Source organism: Cololabis saira, chromosome 19, assembly GCF_033807715.1.
Source record: "Cololabis saira isolate AMF1-May2022 chromosome 19, fColSai1.1, whole genome shotgun sequence".
Classification (NCBI taxonomy): domain Eukaryota; kingdom Metazoa; phylum Chordata; class Actinopteri; order Beloniformes; family Belonidae; genus Cololabis; species Cololabis saira.
The window spans coordinates 7,993,571-8,015,000 of NC_084605.1; the positions used below are offsets into that span (position 1 = coordinate 7,993,571).

The following is a 21,430-nucleotide window of genomic DNA, read 5'->3' on the forward strand; positions in this document are numbered from 1 at the left end:
GCCTTTTATTATTTTAATATTGCTGATCATGGCTTACAGTTTAAGAAAACTCAAATATCCTATCTCAAAAAATTTGAATATTCTGGGAATCTTAATCTTAAACTGTAAACCATAATCAGCGATATTAAAATAATAAAAGGCTTGCAATATTTCTGTTGATTTGTAATGAATCCAGAATGTATGACATTTTGGTTTTTTTAATTGCATTACAGAAAATAAAGAACTTTATCACAATATTCTCAATGGCTCATTTCTTTCTTTCTTTCTTTCTTTCTTTCTTTCTTTCTTTCTTTCTTTCATATATATATATATATATATATATATATAAAGAGATAGATAGATAGATAGATAGATAGATAGATAGATAGATAGATAGATAGATAGATAGATAGATAGATAGATAGATAGATAGATAGATAGAAAGATAGATAGATAGATAGATAGATAGATAGATAGATTGTTGTATTCTTGAAAAAAAAAGGTAAAATTAAATATAACTAGTGGTTGAAGTTAATCTCCACGCCAGCAGGTGGCGGTAACGTAGCAAATTTCCTACTTTTAGAACTCCGGAAGAAACCGCCTGCAGTGTTAATGGCAGCAGAACTCCAACTCCCGGCATGCCTTTCGGCTGCAGACACATGTCGGTCCAGCAGCAGCAGCAGCAGAGACATGTCTGCGTTCATGGACCTGAATGTGATGTTCTCGGCGGACAGGAGCCGCATGCAGAGAGTCGTAGAGACGGCCGCTCACCGTGAGTCCCCCGGTCCTCAATCTGCACCTTTACGACCCGAGTTCGCTTCTTTGTGTTGCCGGAACTCACTCTGCTCCTCCGGATGTCCATGCTGCTGTCTGGCAGCTGATAACAGCACTTATCGATAAGTTCAATGATTGATCTGGGTCAGATGTTTCAACTGGAACGCCTTCTGAACTCGGATTTCCAACTCTGAAAACAAGTATTTTCCCAGCATGCTTACCTGCTTACCTGTGTTCTTGTGAAGCCCAACTGTCTAACTTTTTTCCATATTCATCCATAACAAACTACCAGAGGTGTCAAAAGTATTCACATTCATTACTCAGGTAGAAGTATAGATACTACAGTTTAAAAATACTCCTGTAGAAGTTGAAGTATCAACTCAAGTTTTTTACTCAAGTAAAAGTATAAAAGTACTGGTTTCAAAACTACTTAAAGTATAAAAGTAAAAGTAATGTAAGGGGGAAAAAAGCCATTAAGGACAAAAGCCATTGAAAATGAATGAATCTTAGTATAATGCAAATATATTAAAGAACCATATATGTGTACTATTGAGCATTAACATGTGTTTCAGAGAGCAGCAGATATGATGACTAGTTGCCTATAAGTATTGTAATGGTGCAAAAAGTCAAACTTCAGAGGCATGTTATCATTTATCCTAACCTTTATTGGAATGTACATCCAAGTTTAGTTGCAGGAATCTGAGGGAACGGATGTAAGAACAAAACTGGACAAGAACATCTGAAACAACCACAACCAAATTCACTCTATCCGGATGGAGCAATTTAACTGGATAGTTTTTTTTTTAAAGGCCGAAATGAAATAGAGTAACGGGGCTGTTTTTAAAATGTAAGGAGTAAAAAGTACAGATAATTGCGTGAAAATGTAAGGAGTAAAAGTAAAAAGTCATCTGAAAAATAATTACTCCAGTGAAGTATAGATAACCAAAATTTCTACTTAAGTAAGGTAACAAAGTATTTGTACTTCGTTACTTGACACCTATACAAACTACCTATGAAATAAAGTATAGAAAATGCATACCTACTATTAACATCATATATGCAGGGAAAGAGGAAAAAAAGGGCTATATATAAACATACATTCTAAAATAAGTGAAACAAGTTTGATTATTGGCTGTATTAATTATTTTTAAAGGTTTGCAAAACAATACAAACTCATTTTCCAACCCTAGATTTTGTGAAACGACATTTCTGAATGTAAAATATTGTTTAGTTCGCTCATATGAACTAAGACTGGTTGCAGTTCCTGCACTGACCACTAGAGACTGTCTGCAAAAGCGAGCCCATCTCCACTGACTCGAGTTTAAAAAGTTCATCTTTAGAGCAGAAATAAACATATTTACAGTCTGGTTCAAAAAACTGTTTCATTCGTAATCGTTTTATTTCCACGTCCATGACGACTCTGAGGGGGGTGAATGTTGTTGAACCACACCAGTAGAGTTTATATTGAGCATTAAGTTTCTAATATGATTGATTGACAGTCGGCTCAGCCAATGGCTGGCCGTTATCACTTCCTCATCCATAATCGTCATGATTGTATTAACCAGTTTCGGCTAGATGTTTGATTTCACCAAAATCCGATTTGTATATGTAAAATGTTGTAGGACTCAAAAAGCCCTACATCTCTATAAGTGTCTTTGTACCCTAATTTCTGATTGATCACTTGCATTTTCTTTCTTTATTTATTTTTTACTTTATTTTCCTGCAGTTGGTTTCTCCACCATTGCCATCAACTACGTCTTCACACCTTTGACAAAGAAGAAACAGGTGAGTTGACCTGCTGTGCTGCATTCAGGAACAACTCAGAACAACATCGTCAAGAGTGGAACGCTGGAATTCAGACCTTTTTATTTTGAAAGTTTATTTCCTGTCTGCAGGAGGTCCCCACCCCAACACCGATCAACGAGCTGATTGATCCGCTGCCTGTGGTGCAAGGTCGCTCTCGTCCAATCAGAGTGCTGAACAGGCTGACGGTGGTGATGTCAGACTCCAGTCATTATGTGAGTGTTGAATCAGAGAATTGATCAACAGATCGTTAACTGAATGGCGTAAAAGAAATCTCAGATTTTAATTTGTGTTTTCAGAGGCCGAACACTCCAGAGTATCGACGCTTCGACCTCCTCGCCGTCCAGCCGACCACAGAGAAGCTCTTCCATGTGAGCTTCACCGAGCCGCTGTTTATCTCAGCATTCAGGATGGTGCACATAGAATAAATCTCGGCCCTCTGACATCACAAAGCCGATGTTGGGGGGGAATGTAAAAAGTGGCGTTAAAAAAAAAAAAAAGACAACTCTGTGTTTTGGAATACAAAAATACGACTTGGCGCTAGCACCGTGGTAGCTAGTGTCACAATAGCTCACTTTAACACAAAATGATATTGTCACCAAACTTTCCATGTGAATTAACAGGAATTTTTGGAAAACTTGCCAGAAAAAATTCCCAGAATCTTTTGCATCCTCCAACTGACTGAGGTTATAGCCACTCGAAGATGAAGCGCTTTTAATTTCAAAAACGTTCTTCGTAAAGACAGAGACGTGTCAGTAAATGTGTGCGTGCACAAGAATGTTGTCAGTACGCCCGAAAACGCTGTAAAATACATCTCAGGCCTGTTGGTGGCGCCGTGATGACGGAAACAAGCAAAAACAGGCAGCAAAACATTGGGGACAGAGAAGTGGTGTAACAATGAAACCACGTAAACGGTGTCTCCAAATCTTTCCGCTCTGGAACCAGGTTTCAAAAATGATCGTTTTCAGACACCCAAATCTCCAAAACGCAACAGCAAAACCATTTACTGGTTCAGATTTATTCTACATTTAATATTTTTGACTTTTATTTAACTAAAGATAAGATTTTAGGATGGAAAGAACACAATTATGGTTAAATGGGGGTTTTCTGTTTTGTTGCGTTGGGAGTCACGCCACTTTCCGATTACACCTGAATGCATCACTGCAGCGCTGGAGTCCCTGACAATGACCTGACAATAACGTGGTAGTTTTGCTGAAGTGTAACGTGCTGAGACTGTGTGTGTTCTCAGGCGTGCTGTATGCTGTACGACATCGACATCATCTGCATCTTCGTTACGGAGAAACTTCCCTTCTTCTTCAAGAGGGCGCCGGTCAACGGGGTAACGACACAAACGTCCTCTTGGTTTTTATGTTCTGTGCTATGTTTGTATTGCATTGTATTAGTCTCGTTTGTGTAAAACCATAAATAACTCTCAAGGGCTGGTCTGATGTCACGAATCCTTAAATGACCAGGTTTCTTCCTGCTCGCTACACGGACGAGCCACGTGCTTTGAAACTGCCACGCCCACTTGTACGATTTAATTGGCTAGCACTGGCTGTGTGGCCGGATTATATATTTATTTATTTATTTATTTTTTAATTTTTATTCTTTATTTCATTCATTAAAAGAAACAAAACAGTTCAATATAATTACAACAAATCTCTTTCCTTGAATGAAAGGGAACAGAAAGAAGACTAAGCTTATTTTATCTGTCCCTTTTTCCTAAGAAATCAAATTTCAATTAATGTAATAATAAAACAAATTACAAATTACGCAATTTGAAAAAAAAAAAAAAAACAAAAAAAAAAAACACAAAACCAAAACTATAACAAAGTTATAAAATAACAGAAAATAGCTGTCGTCAAAAAAAAAAAAAGGGGAAAAAAAAGAAAACCCACCTAACTTAACAATTATCATGATATTTCTTCATCAAACTGGCTTTTATTATTCTTTTAAATGTAATGTTTGATTTGCATTCTTTGCCTTCTGTATCCAGATTGTTCCATAAACTGATACCTTTTACAGAAACACGTTCCATTAATTTTGTCCTGAATTTTTTTTTTTAAAGATCTCTGTTCCCTTTAAGTTATACTTATTTTCCTTTTTTCAATTTTTTTCTGTATATTGATCGGCAAAATGTTTTTATGAGCTTTCCACATCATTTTCAGAATTCTGTGGTCCACTGATTCAAGAAATTTCAACGGCTTTAACTGAAGGAATAATGGATTTTAAGAATGACTATACTGTTTTCTACTAATTATTCTTATGGCTTTTTTTGTAAAATGAAAATAGACTGAGTATATTTACTACAAGCATTTCCCCATACTTCAATGCTGAATTGGCTGATGCTCACGTCAAAGCGCAGAACCCACAATTCAATTCGGCAAAGCTTGACATCATGAACGGGTGGCGGCGCTCAAGTGGTTTTCATCGCGTATGGTTAGCGTCAGCGATCCAAGCGCTTGTGGACCAACGTCCAGCAGCAGCAACTTGACCGGGTCTCTTGAGGGACCACCGGTCTCTGTACTGGTTCTGGAGTTGGTCCATTGTTGCTCCGTTCTTTACAACGATGCTTCAACCCCGAATCGCCACCCAATGCTTTCCACTAGTGAAAAAACCTTTCTCACTGAGACACCAATCAGTCTGGAAACGGCTTTCCAGACTGATCTGTGGCAGCAGTTGCTTCTCTAAGAGCTTTGCTGATATCTTTCCTGCTTTGCATTATGTTTTAAACATAAACTACTAAGACTAAAGGAGAGTGTTGGTGCGTGTTCAGGCCGTGGAGCGAGGCGTGGTGTTCGAGGTGTCGTACTCTGCAGCCATCAGAGATTCCACCATGAGGCGCTACACCATCGCCAACGCCGTCAGCCTGATGGAGACCTGCAAAGGAAAGGTGCGTCCTCGCAGCGGATTGGTCGACCGCGGCATCCCATCACGGTTACCGCCTGCATCCTGGAACGTAACGTCTGTTTCCGTCTCTTCCAGAACGTGATCCTGTCCAGCGCCGCTGAGAAGGTTGGTCATCGATAAATGTCGACGTTCTGTCATTAAAGGGGACCTATTATGGCATCTAATACCTATTTTAAACAGGCCTTTTTTTTTTAAATATCTATTTATTGTTTTATAGTAGGAGCCCCGACAAGCGTTGACAAAACAAAACAAGAGAAAAGAAAAAAAAAAAAAAAACATCCAAACATATACAAAAAATAAACGCAGACAATGGTTAATAAATACAGTGAATACATGCGATAGCAGCTACATTTTTGACAAATGGTCAACTCAATTAGTGAGTCATGTCAGTCCATGTTTTCTCCCCCTAATTGATTTAGGAGTGGAGACCACAGTTCACGGAACATTTGTTCTCGGCCGTGTCCTTTGAGAGTTAACCTCTCCAAAGGGAGAAATTGTATAATTTGTTCTTTGAACATTTCAAAGGTGGGCAGCTGTTCTCCTTTCCAAAATAAAAGAATACATTTTTTTGCGTAATATGTTATCGTAATTAGCAGTCTGTATTTCTTTGAGTCCATTCGTATTTCTGGCAGTTCATTTAATAAATAATCTATGCAGGATTCTGAGTGGGCGGGGAGGCTATGGCTAAGGGATTGGCTGCCTGAATGACACAATACACCGCTACGAAAAAATGGCGGAAGCTCCGGCCGGCGGAGTTAGTTGTGGGCGTGGTTTCATGCATCGCATATGTTAAAGCAAGAAAAAACTTGTTTTTCATAATAGCTCCCCTTTAAACAATGCTTGGTGGACGGGCCCGCCTGCCGTCCAGAACCTTCACCAACGGGGGACATTTGGAGCATCGTGAAACGAAAAATATCCCGTATGTCCCCTGCTGCCGGTGGTGACCCCGACAGGAGGGTGGAGCCACGTGGCTCTGTAGAGCTGAGCCTGCCCACCCTCATGGGTGAAGGCCTGGTCCCTCTTGTCTTTGGGAGGGACTCATACATACCCCTTTTCCACCAAACCGGTTCCAGGGCTGGTGCTGGTTCGTAACTCGTTCAACTTGCGACCCAGCTGAAAACCGGTTTGTTTTTCCACAGTTTGGGTGCTAAGGGGAGCCACGTCATTACGTCACTGCAAACGTCAGTTATGTCGCTGCGTTTGCATGAAAGTTGAAGCAGCAACAACGTATTTGCTCTAATATGGATCAGGGGCCGGATTCACAAAACATTCTTAAGAAAAAAAATCTTAAGTGTCATTTTTTTCTTAAGTTCAGTCTTAAGAAGAAAAAAGAGAAGAAGTCATCTTCTCCAAAAAAGTTCTTAAGTATTTTCTCAACTTTCTTCTTAAGTTTCTTCTTAAGAAAAAACTTAAGAATAAATGGTATTCTTGAAATAAAAGTTCTCAAATTTTTTCTTGACTTTAACTTTAAGACAACCATGACCTTGTCTTAAAATGTCTTTTGTGAAAAGGTAAGCCTCTAATATCACCTTTGTCAACACATTTTAGACAAGTTTAGACTAGTAGGTCACAGTTTGAGGATATACTTTGTAATTAATAACACAAAGAGCCAGTTAACTGTTTGTTAGCATGTTAGTTAGCGTGGTAGTTAATTATTATTAATTTTCCCCAATAGTATTTTTTTTTCGCACATTAATCTCATCCACCATAACCTTGAAAAGTTCCTGCATCTCTTTTTCTCCTTCTCCATGTTTAGTGAGTAGGGTTGCAAAATTCTGGGAATTTTCAAAGTTGGAAACTTTCCATGGGAATTAACGGGAATATATGGGAATTAACGGGAATATATGGGAATTAACGGGAATATATGGGAATTAACGGGAATTAACGGGAATAAATAAGAAATTTACAGAATTGAAGGTTGGCCCTTAACAGGGAACTTAAATATAGTTGGGGGAAATATATTGTAGCATAGTCTTGGCTAAAACAACCAGATTTAATGCAAGTACACTCCTCAATCACATGCACACAGCACATTGCTTACTGCAGGGCTATTGAGGCCACGCCCCCTACAGGCACTGTGCATTCCTCCATCACATGCACAGGTGATTTCTTGAAGCCTGGAGGCCACACATTTGAGCTCAAAGCACAAGACTATTGAAGCCACATATTTGAGCCCACAGACTATATAAAGTCAAGTAAGTTTTGATAATATTATGGGGTAAATATATTTGATCTATAATGGTATTAATGTTTAACTTGCAAATATTAAATAAAAATGTATTAACACAGTAGCTAGCTAGCTGGTAAGTTAGGTGCTAAATGAAAGCTATTTTTCATTTCATTGACCATTTAAGAGGCTAGCTTATTATGGTGGTAGCTACCTCAAATTTGATGCTGTTTTTTCTGACTCCAGCAAGACGGTTTTCTGTAACCATTGGACCATGGATATCTGCTTATGACAAAATAAATATTTACATGTATGTTTGGATATGATACAGTTTGTTTAAATAACCCCCAATTTCCAGTTAATTCCCATAAATTCCCAATAATTCCCATAAATTCCCATAATTCCAATAATTCCCATGGAAAGTTTCCAATTTGGAATATTGCCAAAATTCCCCAGCTTAACTTCCCATGGAAAGTTTCCGGAAAGTTTCCGGAAATTTACCGGGAAATTTTCCACCCCTTTGCAACCCTATTAGTGAGTGACTGACGGTTAAGACACAAACTACCTGTATAAATGTAGTTTGTTGACGCGTGCAATGCAAGTTCTTAAGTAGGAAAAATAGGAAATTCGTAAGAAATGACAGTTCTTAAGAAAATATTGAGGAATTGCACTTAAGAACTTTCTTATGAACTTCTTAATTTTAGATCTTAAGACATTTCTTAAGATCGTTCTTAAGAACATATTGTTGAATCCGGCACCAGGTCTGCGTAGCACCCTCCATGGATCAAAGCGCCAAAAGACAGGTTGTCTCCTCCTCAGACCACTGCTGCTTTGCTGCATCCAGATTAATTCATCGTTTATTTGAAAATGGCGCCGTCTCCCAGTCTTGCTATTGCTGTTGGTCTTAATAACTCCGCCCCCTTCTGCTTATGTAAGAGGTTCTTTCCTCTGGCCCAGCAAAGAGTTGGTGCTACCTTGGAACCGGGTTTTCTGTCCCGGAGCCAGTTCTTTGTCAGTGGAAACAGAAAGCCCGGTTCCAAACGCAGCCCTGCCCCAGAACCAGAACCAGCCCTGGAACCGGTTTGGTGGAAAAGTGGTAACAGCTCTTTGGTGTGTCTGCATTTGGACCCATAACTGCCGCCCTTAGGGCCAATCCCAATACAACCCCTACTTTCTACCACTAGCCCTCCCTCACTACCACTACCCCTAAAAAGGAAGCCACAGATTTTAAGGCACTTGAAATCTTCCCAGGGCCCTGTCCCAATACTCCCCCTACCCCTACGTTCAGTACCACCCCTAAATCATTTAGGAAAATAAATGTTGGTTTAATAGATGCTCAAAACCGCCTGCCGGCTCGGGAGCTGATTTATGGTTCCGCGTTAAATCGACGCAGAGCCTACGGCGTAGGGTACGGTGTACGGCGCGCATCGCTGCGTAACCTATGCCGTAGGCTCTGCGTTGGTGTAACGCGGAACCATAAATCAGCCTTTATTCTGGCGAGGTTTGAAAAAGACTTCGCAACAACGGGCAAACGATTATGTACATTCACTGAGTGAATATTATGAAAGTAAAATATATATTTCTCGCTAGAAATGTAATCAAAACACATTTTTATGCAGAAACTAACTCAAAATATTGATTTTATTATCTAAAAAATAAGAAATGTCCGCCATGTTTTTTTTTTTTGATTCAGTCCGCAAATGAAGACGAAAAGCATTCTGGGAAATTTTTCTGGCCCTAGGTCAGCTAGGGTGCATCTGAAATCCCTCGCTCTGAAGGGCTAGATTCATACACACTACCCTCGTTTTCCGCATTCCCCCTAGATGAAAAGAGGAATTGGGACACCACTACCCTCACGGGAACGCGCAAAATTTAGGGGTAGGGCTGAAAAGTAGGGCTAGGGGGAGTATTGGGACAGGGCCTTAGTCTGGTCTGTCTCTTCGGACCAGTTCGCTTTTGCTTGCTCCAAAGATCACTGTGGTCGAGTTTGTTTTTAAAGGAGAATATTGTTGATGAACATCAACGTTTGTGGACTTTGAGCTGATAAGATGCCCTCGTTTAACTGCAGGGTCAAGAACCCTCCGACCTGCCTTCAGTTGTCTGATGAAAGGAAAGATGTGGCGTGTCCTTGGAAATGACCACTAGATGGCGGTGTTGGTGGTGTCTTGGTTTAGCCAGTGTTAAAATATGTCAATTTAAAATATAAACAGGTAAACATGATGCTTTGATGTTTCTATGCCGACGACATACTTGTGTTTTTGGACGTTTGGGGTCAGTATTGAAAGGATCTTTGTGTTTTCAGGCTCTGGAGCTCCGAGGACCGTATGACGTCGCCAACCTGTATCCTTCCACCCATTCTGACACTGGGACCTTTATTCAGGGGGCCCCAGCATAGACAGGAGTGTATATACGTATATATATATATACGTAGACGCCCCATCGAGTGTTCTTACCCGCTGCATCGATACGTCAACATCGCCGCCATATTGGATGTGGCAAGACTGCGCTGTAAACTAACTCAAGCAAATGGACTTATTTTCATAAAGCACCTTTCTACAAAGAAATTTACGTTACAAAAATAAGAAAAATAGAGAAACATATTTTCTCACCAACAAAACATATTTTAAAAATTTCAAGTAACAAAATAACATATTTTAACCATTTTTCAGAGAATAAAATAACATTTGAGCCATTTTTCAGACAATAAAATAACATCTGAACCATTTTTCAGACAACAAATAACATTCTTATTTTTGTGAGGGGGGATATATATCGTTTTTCGGCACTACCTTGTTCTCTATAGCTGATATAACATGAATTACTCCTATGTGGGATCAATAAAGTTCTTATTTTTGCCATCTTAGAAATTAAATATATTATATTTGGTGCCTAACTGTTTCCCACGTATATTAGTGCGTGTGTGAATGAATAAATGAGACGTAAAACGTAAATTTCTTTGTAGAAAGGTGCTTTATGAAAATAGGTCCATTTACTTGTATTAGTTTACAGAGCAGTCTTGCCACATCCAATATGGCGGCGTCGTTGACGTACGGCTCAGCGCTCGATGGGGCGTCTACGTTTATATGTCTATGGGCCCCCAGGGCCCCGGTAGCAGCCGTAGCTCTTCAGCAGGGTGTCTTATGTTCCTGACGCGGTTCCTCAGAGGTCTGCTGTTCGGGATGTCGGACGGAGACGCCAAAGAAGCCGTTTCCTGCACCTGCAGAGCTGCTTTACTGCACGGGGGTGAGAAGTGACGCGACACCACCGTCAGGAACCGGCTGCTGGTCAGACTGTTCACCGCCGTGTGTTTGTGTGTCGGCAGAAACCAGGAAGACGGCCAGCGGCATCGTGTACACCATGAAGAGCCAGCAGGAGGCGCCGCAGGACTCCGAACGCTGTAGGTTTCCTCCGTGACATGCTTGCGTTTGAAAATGAGTGTTGCAGCTGCCTCACTGCAGCTGCAGCCATCGATGGCAGTATCCTCAGCTCCGGTCAACTGTTTGTTTACCTGTACAGGTGACGCTCCGGCAGCAAAGAAGGCCAAACCCACATGACCTGATTGACAGCTGAGGAGACGGGACACACTCTGATTTCTTCTTCTTCTGGTTCATTACTTTCGAGCCGCTCTGTCCCTCTTCAAAAGCAGCAGAGACTCTTTGAAGTGTTGATCTCTTGAATTCTGGGAAGGATTCTTGGATCAATAAATTTGTTTTCCAATACATCTCTTCCTGTCCAGTTTATTACCTTAGAGAGAAAATGAAGACCTCGGTACGATGAGGCCTGTGGGTCGACCAAGCCTACTGGCCTCGTCCCACACTTGCCGCTGGTCCTCGCTAGTATTCAAATTAGTCGACTTAGAAGGGTCCTGAAAAGATCTAAGAGAAGATCCAGCTGCTGCAAGTGATGGAAGCTGATGGGGCCGAACAACTGGTGTCTTAACATGATGGATGGAAACTGGTCCACTTTTGGAAGCAGCCCCTAGTGGTCAGTAGAGGAACTATGTGTTTAACAGGGAGTCAAAATGATGCTTCTGATTCACAACAGGGGTCCGTTTCACAAAGCAGGTTTAGTGAAAACTCTGAGTCTGTTAACCCTGAAATGAGGGAAACTCTGAGTTTTCCGTTTCACAAAGGGAGGTAACTCAAACCAGAGAAAGAGGAGTAACTCTAGCCTGTTTCACAAAGAGAGGTAACTTAAGCTCTGGGTCAGTTACCGTAGTAACAGACGCTCTGAATCTAACCTGGTCGGGACCAGGTTTATATGAATGAACCTGGAGTTTTTCTGCGTCTCCGCCTCTTTCAGAGCCGCACGCACATTTGATTTCCTCATTCATTCAGTCAGCAGGCGAGTTTTGGCGAAGTTCTGCCGTCTGTCATTAAAAACAGAGTCAGTATATATATTAGAAGTCCATTGTCACGAACATGGCATGTCTTTTTGATGAAGACACAATTGATGAAGGTGCAGCATTAATGCGCAGAGAATTAAATATTCGTCGGGAGATGGTTATCAGACCCGTAATACATGTATATTACATAGTCTCATTACAGGCAAAGCAATATATGTTAATCCTTTATTTGTTATAATTTTGATTAAATTGTTTGATTTCATAATATTAATTTGAGATTCATTATTATATAATTTTTTGAGATTTTTTATTTGGGGTTTTCATAAACTGTGAGCCATAATCATCAAAATTATAACAAATAAAGGCTTGAAATATCTCACTTTGTAAGTAGCGGGAAATAATATTTATTTCACCTTAAGTTGAATTTACTACGAATGAAGTTTTGCAATATATTCATATTTTCCGACCTCCACCTGTATATTATTACATAAATAAATAAGAGCATAATATGTGTCTGTATTGGTTCAATACGGAACGCAACTTTTAATTCCCAATTACGGAACAATTCCGTATTTCAAGGGACGGGTGGCAAGCCTATTATCATAAACCTGTCCAAGCCATCAACGGGTTCCACAGGATTGCAGGTGAATGATGTAGACATCTGTGCAATTAATTTTATATTATATTCTGTGCAGCGGTGTTACTTTTTTCGAGAAACATGTTCAAATTCGCCATATGCGCGAATTAAAATCTCTAATTCCATTCGGGTGAAAAAGCAGACCTCCTCTTTCCCGTTGCCATGGTGACTTGTCGAATCGGGGCTCCATTGATACTGCCTTTTTATAGTTGTGTTGCACGCACTTAACTCCAGGTGAGACTACTTAGAGTGGAGTAAATTAACTCTAAACCGCTGTTCTAGAACCGAAAACTCAAGAGTTTCCGATCTCAGAGTAGATCAACTAAGAGTTCAGGATTAGACTCAGTTTGTTGAACCTGCTTTGTGAAACGGACCCCAGCTTTGAAAGAATCTGTGGTTTCTGGAGGATCAATAAGTCAGACCAGACCATCTTCATGTTTATGGGACAGAACCAGATAGTTTAATTTTATCTGATCACTGCAGCCTGTCAGACAAGGTTCTGGGTACACGTCAACAAGCAAGACACCACACTGCAATTTTTAGTAAAGTCTTTTATTTTGAAATCGGCCTACAGTACAAATGCTGGCCTCTGATTGGTCAGCTATGGATCAAAAAGTTATCAGAAATATCTTGGCTGGAAGTCGTTTTACATTGTCAGAATTGCAGTAAAAATATAAAAATCTCCCTTAAAAAATAGAAACTTACAATATTATTTCTGTTATACAATCTTGTTAATGCCTCAATTATTACAAACATCAGATTTAATCAAATACTTTTAGGTCTCTAAACCAACCATTTCCCTTTTACACCCCAGAGGAAGAGAATTATTTTGGCGGGTGTGTATTAACCCTTATGTCCTGCAGAACCAAACTCAAAGACTCATCACAGCCGAGTCAAAGATTATTGATCAGCTGATGTAAAACCTCACACGAAGAATAAACTGGTGCTTTCACTGCACGTCAGACAAAGCAGCTACAGCTATGACTGGCAAACCAATCAGAACTAAGGAGGAGGAGGAGGAGGAGTGGTTAGGGTGCATCATTAAACAAATATCCTAGTAAATTTCTAAGATTAAACTACTCGTACATCTCTCAGCCTTTTTCAGAAATGATGCATTCAGTGGACAAACTCTCAAGTGTCCCTGAACGCATTGTCAGAGCTAAACAAAGCAGACTGATGGATGGTTACTCGTCCATCACCACCACGACTAAAGCCTGGATTATGGTTCTGTTACACTAACGCAGAGCAAACGCCGCTGCCGTGACACCATCTTGAACCTTCGGACTTCTCTGTCACTCCATTTCACCGCGGTGCAGTACCCTCCGCGCGCGCTAGGGGGGTGCGTTCTTTTCCTGAATGGTTTATCCGACTTTTCCGGTCACAGTGAATCAAAAAGATAAGGACAACTATTGTGCAAAAAAAAAAAAAAAAATCACACACACACATGAGGAAAAGAGCGCTGAAAGTTCACTACTGCTTCACGAACTGGAACCGGAAATGCGTTGCTACTAGGGATGGGCGATATGGACTAAAAAAAATGTATCACGATAATTTCTGGCATTTATCCTGATAACGATAAAAATTACGATAAAAAAAATACCATTTCAACTCCACCTTTGTAACTATAAATCTATCACCACATTCAGTCTTTGGAGCCAAAACACTGCTCTAAAAGATACTAAATGCTACTAAACTGCACCAATTAAATTGAATTAGTAAAAACCAATTAAATGAGTCCACCTGTACTGCAAAACTGGAATGACTCAGATCCGCCATGTTTGTTACATAAACACGTCATCAACGATAATCCTTCCTTCCTTCCTTCCTTCCTTCCTTCCTTCCTTCCTTCCTTCCTTCCTTCCTTCCTTCCTTCCTTCCTTCCTTCCTTCCTTCCTTCCTTCCTTCCTTCCTTCCTTCCTTCCTTCCTTCCTTCCTTCCTTCACGTTGTGCGTCAATTTAACACAGAACCATAAATCAGCTTTACACAAAAACGTCAACGGGAATTTATCGTTTTTACCGCGACATGACAAATTCTTACCGTGGGGAATTTTTTTGACGGTTTATCGTGAACGGTAAAATATCACCCATTCCTAGTTGCTACCAAGCAAACCAATCACAGCCCTCTCGGTCTGCGACCTCTTGACGCGTAGTTACAATTTTTGGGAGGTGCGTCAGGCATGGCGTGGCGTGCGCCGTGGGGTGCTCATTGCGGCGCACACTCGGCCTGGATTTAACGCAGAACCATAATCCAGCCTTAAGGAAGACCATGATGTTGGTGGAGAGGCTCATAAACATCCAGCTGGAAGCTGAATAAAGTCGCTGGAGCTAAAAGGTATATTTGAAATTGTTTGGACTAAACAGTTTGTGATCTCTGAGAGTTTTAGGAACTATGGCGCTTCTAGAAGACAGGCTTCAAATATTCTGTGTCTGCGCTCATTGTGCAGATGTTTGGACTGCAGCATCAGGCGAGGGTGAAAATGAAGGGGAACTTTTTTCTCTAAAATGCTCCTGGAATCTGAGAGCACGTAAAGTGACAAACAGGAGGGAAGGACTCAAAAGCTTTCATCAGGGTGGTGAAAACTCTGGAGTGGAGTGAGAAGGTACGTCTGGGGGTTGTAGAGGGTTCTGGGAACTCTGGAGCTGCTAGAAGGACCTCAAACCTTCTGGTTGACTTCAGCATGCAGGTAGATGTTCCAGCAAATTAACATGAGAAGAAGGGAGACTTTCTCCGATTCCGAGTCCTGATTCCTGCAGTCCGATGGCTTCTACAGAGACAGAAAGGCACCTGGTTGGTCCTGGTGGACATGGCTGCTGACTACCTGAAGGTGACGTGTGCTTGGACAGCTGAGAGATGCTGCATTCCGACAGACGGGTTCCAGGATTCCTCAGATCACTGGCCCAGGATGTGGTTGATGTGACCCTGAAATCACACGGAGACCAAGTTCAAACACTGAAAGTCCCTGGGATTTAAAACCAGATGAACTACAACTCCCAGGGTGCATTTCACCAAAGCGCTCTTACCGGTTCTCCTCCAAGACACCGGGGGCAGCAGAGCGGAGCAGGTCTGGGCTGGACCGCACCGACCTGTGTTTCCATAGCAACAGAAGCATCAGATGAAGTTCACCTGATGGACAGAGATACAACATCCTGAGGATGATGAGCACTTACCTGCTGTCCTTGCTGCTGATTGGTAAACGTGACGCTGTGAGATATTTCCATCGGATAATCGGACACCGGGAGCTCCGCCTCCACACACCTGCGCTTCTGGAAAAAAAAGAAAAGGAAAAAAAAACAGTCAAATCCAAAATATCGTTATCATAACCTTTCTCCATGTCCCAGGATGCATTGCTGATTCTGCCTAACCTGCCAAATACTTGCATCTACCGTTGTTTCTGAGGCCGCTGCTGAATGGAGGAGCGCTGTAGCTCCAACTAGGGATGTTAATTAATCAATTTGAGATTAATTGTCGATAAGAAATTACTCTTAACAGTTAATCGCCATCTTATCATTGGGCTCTGTTCCGTAATGCTGATTTAATGTTTATTGCTGCTTATTTTGAGTTGGAGAAAACAAAAACAGATCACTATCCAGGACCTGTACCCGAACAGCTGACTGAACCACAGTGTTTACATCCATGGTTTAAAAATACAGCGGGAACGGTAATGTGATATGTGGTTTATATCACTGTACATTACGAGACGTTTCTTTATTATATTTTAATGTTAGTCAGCTGTTCGGTTTCTCTCCACATCCCGTGTGTCTGTCCATTGAGCTGTTACACTGAGAGCGCCCCCTGCAGGTTTGGTAACCGGTTATGAAGCATTTTTCTTTTGAACATGATTTCTTGTTTTATATCGTTTTGTGCTTTGCATCGTTTCTCTATTTGCAGCGTTTAATGCTGCTGCATTTGTCTTTGTTTTTTGCAGCACGTTTTTTCATTTGCACCACGTTCCTCTTTTTGTACTTCGTTTTGAGTTTGTGAATTTGAATCGTTTCTGTACTTGAAGCCGTTTTCCTTAACTGAGACGCATTAGGCCGTTGCAGTGCGTTTGGCCCTTGTCGGCCACCGTACTTTTGTCTATTAGGCTACTGTTTGTAACTATTTAAATCTGGGTTCAGTGAGCGAAACAACCAAAGTCAAATTCCCTGTCTGGCATCTTCATACTTGGCCAATAAAGCTGATTCTATTATATTGTATTCTATTCTGAACCAGAGGAATTATACAACGAGGAACACGTGATTCACTTTGATAAAGATCAGAAATGATCAGAGTCCTCGGGAACACCTGAGCGCGGTCACGTGACCCGGACAGGCCCCGCCCCCTCCCCGGACAGGTGTCTCACCGCTGAGCAGCTCCGTGGCCCCGCCTCCTCCTGCAGGCCCCTCCTCTTCAGCAGGTTAGCACACTGCATGCTAACGACGCCAAGTTTCTGACATCAACCGTAAGTTTCTGGTTTGCAGTCCCCGCCTAGACGCAGCGCTGTTTAACTCGGTACCGAGCACCTGCGGGCTGATCCCGGACTGACCCGTTCACGCCGCGGGCGACCTTTCCTTTCCGCAGGCAGGTAACCGAAGTTCACCAGCAACACACAGAACTTCCGGTACCTCACCGGCGGAGCTCTTCACAATAAAAGCACCCACACTGCTTTTATTAGGCAAGGATGGCAAGTTTATTTGTATAGCAGCACAATTCATCACAAGCAGTAGGCTACCTACTCGAGTTGTAAAAAAAAAAAAAATCAGGGGGGATGGTGGATTTTATCATATGGGGACAGATAATTTGTGCTGATTACAAATAATATAATATATTACAAATAATAGCAATGACCAAAACCGCTGCAGAAATACTGCAGGAATGACATAGCAGCAGTTAAATGCAGCCTTCTGTAAGCTTTAGATATCCACTGGGCTTACATCAAATACATCAAAACACAACAATAAAAAACAGTTTTCTGAACTTATCAATATGACTCTGTCCTTCACAGGATAAGTAAAATGGATCACTGCAAAAACTCAAAATCTTAACAAGAATATTTGTCTTATTTCTAGTTAAAATGTCTCATTTTAGTAAAAAAATCTCATTACACTTAAAACAAGACTCATCACTGGAAAAAACAACAATTTTCATCTGTTTCAAGTAGATTTTCACTTGAAATAAGTAGAAAAATCTGCCAGTGGAACAAGATTTTTTTGCTTTTCATGAGAAGATAAATTCTGTCCTACTGGCAGATTTTCCTACTTATTTCAAGTGAAAATGTACTTGAAACAGGTGAAAATTGTCAAATAAGTTATTTTTCTGATGTTATTTTTCTGGTGATGACTCTAAATGTTGAAATAGCAGTAATAACACATTCATTGATGAAATGACATAAGGGATAGAAAGGGGGGATGGCAGTTTTACAGGGGGGATGATTTGGACCGTTTTTATTTCAGGGGGGATCTCATCCCCCCATATCCCCCCTCAACTCCAGTACTGATCACAAGGTAATTCAAAGTACTTTACATCAACATTAAAAGCAGCAAGACACAATTAAACAGTAAATCACAAATAAAGTGAAATAAAATGATAAGAAAAGAATAATAAAAAGCACAAGTTGTTAAAAAGTAAGGGCAGTAGAGTGCAGCAGGTACTGTAAGTATTAAAGTATTAGTAATAAACACTATTAACAGTAATAGAAACAGGTAAAAACACGGTCTAAATGACATAAGGCATTCTCCACTTGTCTGGTTGACTTCTTGTTAAGGCCTGTAAAGATGCCTTTCGCAATAATCCAACCTACTGAAAATGAAGGCATGAATACGTTTTTCCATGTTTTGTTTGGACAGAAACTCCAATGTTTTTCAGGGTAATAGTTATAAACTTTAGATGGCTGTTAAAGTATTTGACTCATTTACAATGTCAAATATCCCTCTTTAATAAATAACAAAAAATCTTTTAACTTTAAATACTCTGAAAAGATGCAGACAAACAGAAGTGGAGATAATTTATGTACATCTCCATCTCCAAACTGTATTATAATGTGAATCATCACAAGTGTAATATACATTGGTCACTTTATATTATATTTATTGATGTATATGCTCTACATACTCAAAGCATATTTGAATATTTAGAGATTACATGTTTATTCTTCAATGTTTTTTTTATTTCTTATTTACCTTAGATATTTTAGTAGTTTTGGCTCTTTTATTTTACCACTTCTGCTCTTGTTTTTTTGGCTGTTGCAGAAATGCACTTTCCCCACTTTGGGAGAAAAAGTTTTCTATTCATCTCAATTGTATACGCATTTTGGCCTTTTTATTGGAAAAATGCGAGTAAAATCACATTTATTTTCATTTTGTTCTTCCCAACATACAAACAAAGCCAAACCGAATTGATCAAAGATCTTTAAAGTTGATCATTATTACTATTATTCAAAGCAACAGTTGAAACAAACGTCTATGCCAGTAAGTTTATTATTTTCATATTCTAGTTCAAACACTAAAAAAACACGTTGCTTTAATTTGAAAGTTCACTCCTGGAACCGGAAATCATAGCTCTGGCTGTATGACGCTTCACATTCCTAACGTATTTCCATTTGCCACTGGTTTCAAATTTTGTGACGTCAGAACAGCGGGCGAATCACAGCGATGACAAACTCTCACGAGATTTTGAGAGTTTTGGTTCAACAACTCACGTCGGTTTAAACTTTAAACCAACAATGTGGTTTATCTGTATTGTATCTGTATTTTTTAACATTTCAACTGCTCAAACGTGAAACACCACAGACAGACAGACAGATCAACAGAATCACAGCCTGTAAAAACCTTTTTAAAGAAAAAGTTACGTCGAGGCTGCAGTTTCCGTCAGCGACCAGCAGATGGCAGCAGAGTTCTGGAAACGACCCAACAGTCACTGGAGCTGGGATTCAAATCGGAGTTTAAACATGTTCATAGAGGTGGGTAGAGTAGCCAAACATTGTACTCAAGTAAAAGTACTGTTACTTCAGAATAATATGACTCAAGTAGAAGTAAAAAGTAGTCATCCAAATAATTACTTGAGTAAATGTAAAAAAGTACTTGGTGAAAAAACGACTTAACTGTTGAGTAACGTCTGATTTATTTTTTTAACACAACCATTCAAACAGACAAAAGTACAAAATAATCATCTTCAGGTAAATTAAGTCAATAAAATAAATTAAAATTAATAGAAAAATAGCTTTAATTAAAATAATCTTAAAGTAAATTCAAGTACTTTAATAAATAATAAAATAAATAAAATAATAACAGAATAAAAAAAATAAATTAAGCACAAGTAGCACAAAATTTCAAGCCTTAGTACTTTTCTTTTTCTAACCAGAACTAGAACAAGCCCATGAACTCATAGAAACTCTGTGTGTGTGTTTGAGTCTGTGTAAATGTGACAAAACATGCAAAAACTAACATTTTTCCCAAAGAATCACCCAGTGATGTCATGAGACTCCTAAAAGTACAACCTTTCCCAAAACTTACTCAAGTAAATGTAACGAAGTAAATGTAACTCGTTACTTCCCACCTCTGCATGTTCAGCAACTAATCTGCCTGGTTTTACCTGGGGAACAAGACGAAATGAAGTCACATATATTTTCAAATAAAAAGTGGGTTTAAATCAGAGCTTCACTCAATCTAAATTTGTGCTAAATTACTAGAAAATGCCAAAAACAGCTGTCATATTCAAGTACTATCATCTAGGAAATATTCAATCAATGATCTATTCAATCTATGAATCTGTCCCTACGGATCGAGGGTTTTTGGATGCTCACTAGGTGAACTAGGGCCAGAAAAATTTCCCAGAATGCTTTTCGTCGTCATTTGCAGACTGAATTAAAAAAAAAAAATGCCGGACATTTCTTATTTTTTAGTGAATAAAATCAATATTTTGAGTTAGTTTTCTGCATAAAAATGCGTTTTGATTACATTTCTAGCGAGAAATATATATTTTACTGTCATAATATTCACTCAGTGAATTTACGCCTGAAAAAATATTAAAACTTAATAAAGTGGCATATTAACAGCGCTACAGCTGAAATTAAAACAGCTTTTGGCTCTCAGCTTCCTGATTTTAGGGGTGGTGCTGAAAGTAGGAGTAGGGGGAGTATTGGGACAGGGCCCTGGGAAGATTTCAAGTGCCCTAAAATCTGTGGCTTCTTTTTTAGGGGTAGTGATAGTGAGGGAGGGCTAGTGGTAGAAAGTAGGGCTAGTGGAAGAAAGTAGGGGGTGTATTGGGATTGGCCCAAACACAGTACTATTGTTAATTTAACAAAAAATAACCCAAAAGGGGGAGAAAAATCCTGCAGGCCGTCTTGAGTACCGTCATGATTCAACAGTAGCACAACCAGCGCATCTTCGTGGGTTCAAAGTGGGCTATTTGGGTACAGAGTGGGCTGGAAATGGCACGGGTCCTTCTGGTCCCAGTCTTATGGGCCTCTGCAGTTATCAGGACTTCTGAGACGCCCTGAGACCGGTATGTGGCTGAGATCAGATCCATGTTTCGCAGTTTCCCGTCTGACTTCCTCAGAGCCGCCGACGGTTGTGGAGGAATTCATGACCCCCCGAGCAGTTATTACATAAACAATGGCAGCTAAAAACTCCCCTAGTGGGAGAAAAACCTTAAGCCAAACAGTGGCAAGGAAAAACTCCCCTTTAGGAGGGAAGAAACCTTGAGCAGGACCAGGCTCATAAGGGGGGACCCTCCTGCCGAAGGCCAGACTGGGGGAGTCAGGGACGGCAACAGCACAGCAGGCAGGTGGAAGCAGCAACGGGATGACCAGGGGTGGGGACCACAGGCCAGCACGCA

At 40.3% G+C, this 21,430-nt stretch overlaps 1 protein-coding gene across 1 annotated transcript; it reads left to right on the forward strand.

Annotated features, from left to right (window-relative positions):
- Positions 1–615: 615 nt before the first annotated feature.
- On the forward strand, positions 616–11,352 carry rpp30 (ribonuclease P/MRP 30 subunit). Its single transcript, XM_061708264.1, has 11 exons — positions 616–751; positions 2,480–2,538; positions 2,649–2,771; positions 2,856–2,927; positions 3,806–3,895; positions 5,333–5,449; positions 5,542–5,571; positions 9,936–9,973; positions 10,797–10,876; positions 10,956–11,030; positions 11,150–11,352. The coding sequence occupies exons 1-11, from the start codon at positions 670–672 to the stop codon at positions 11,185–11,187; spliced, it is 804 nt and encodes a 267-aa protein (XP_061564248.1). The 5' UTR covers positions 616–669; the 3' UTR covers positions 11,188–11,352.
- The last annotated feature ends 10,078 nt before the right edge of the window (positions 11,353–21,430 follow it).

Excerpts from the sequence above, each read along its gene's own strand:
- rpp30 (XM_061708264.1), top strand. The coding sequence starts at position 670 with ATGTCTGCGTTCATGGACCTGAATGTGATGTTCTCGGCGGACAGGAGC. Across the intron at positions 5,450-5,541 it reads TGGAGACCTGCAAAGGAAAG|AACGTGATCCTGTCCAGCGC; the intron begins GTGCGTCCTCGC and ends CGTCTCTTCCAG. Across the intron at positions 11,031-11,149 it reads GCCGCAGGACTCCGAACGCT|GTGACGCTCCGGCAGCAAAG; the intron begins GTAGGTTTCCTC and ends TTACCTGTACAG.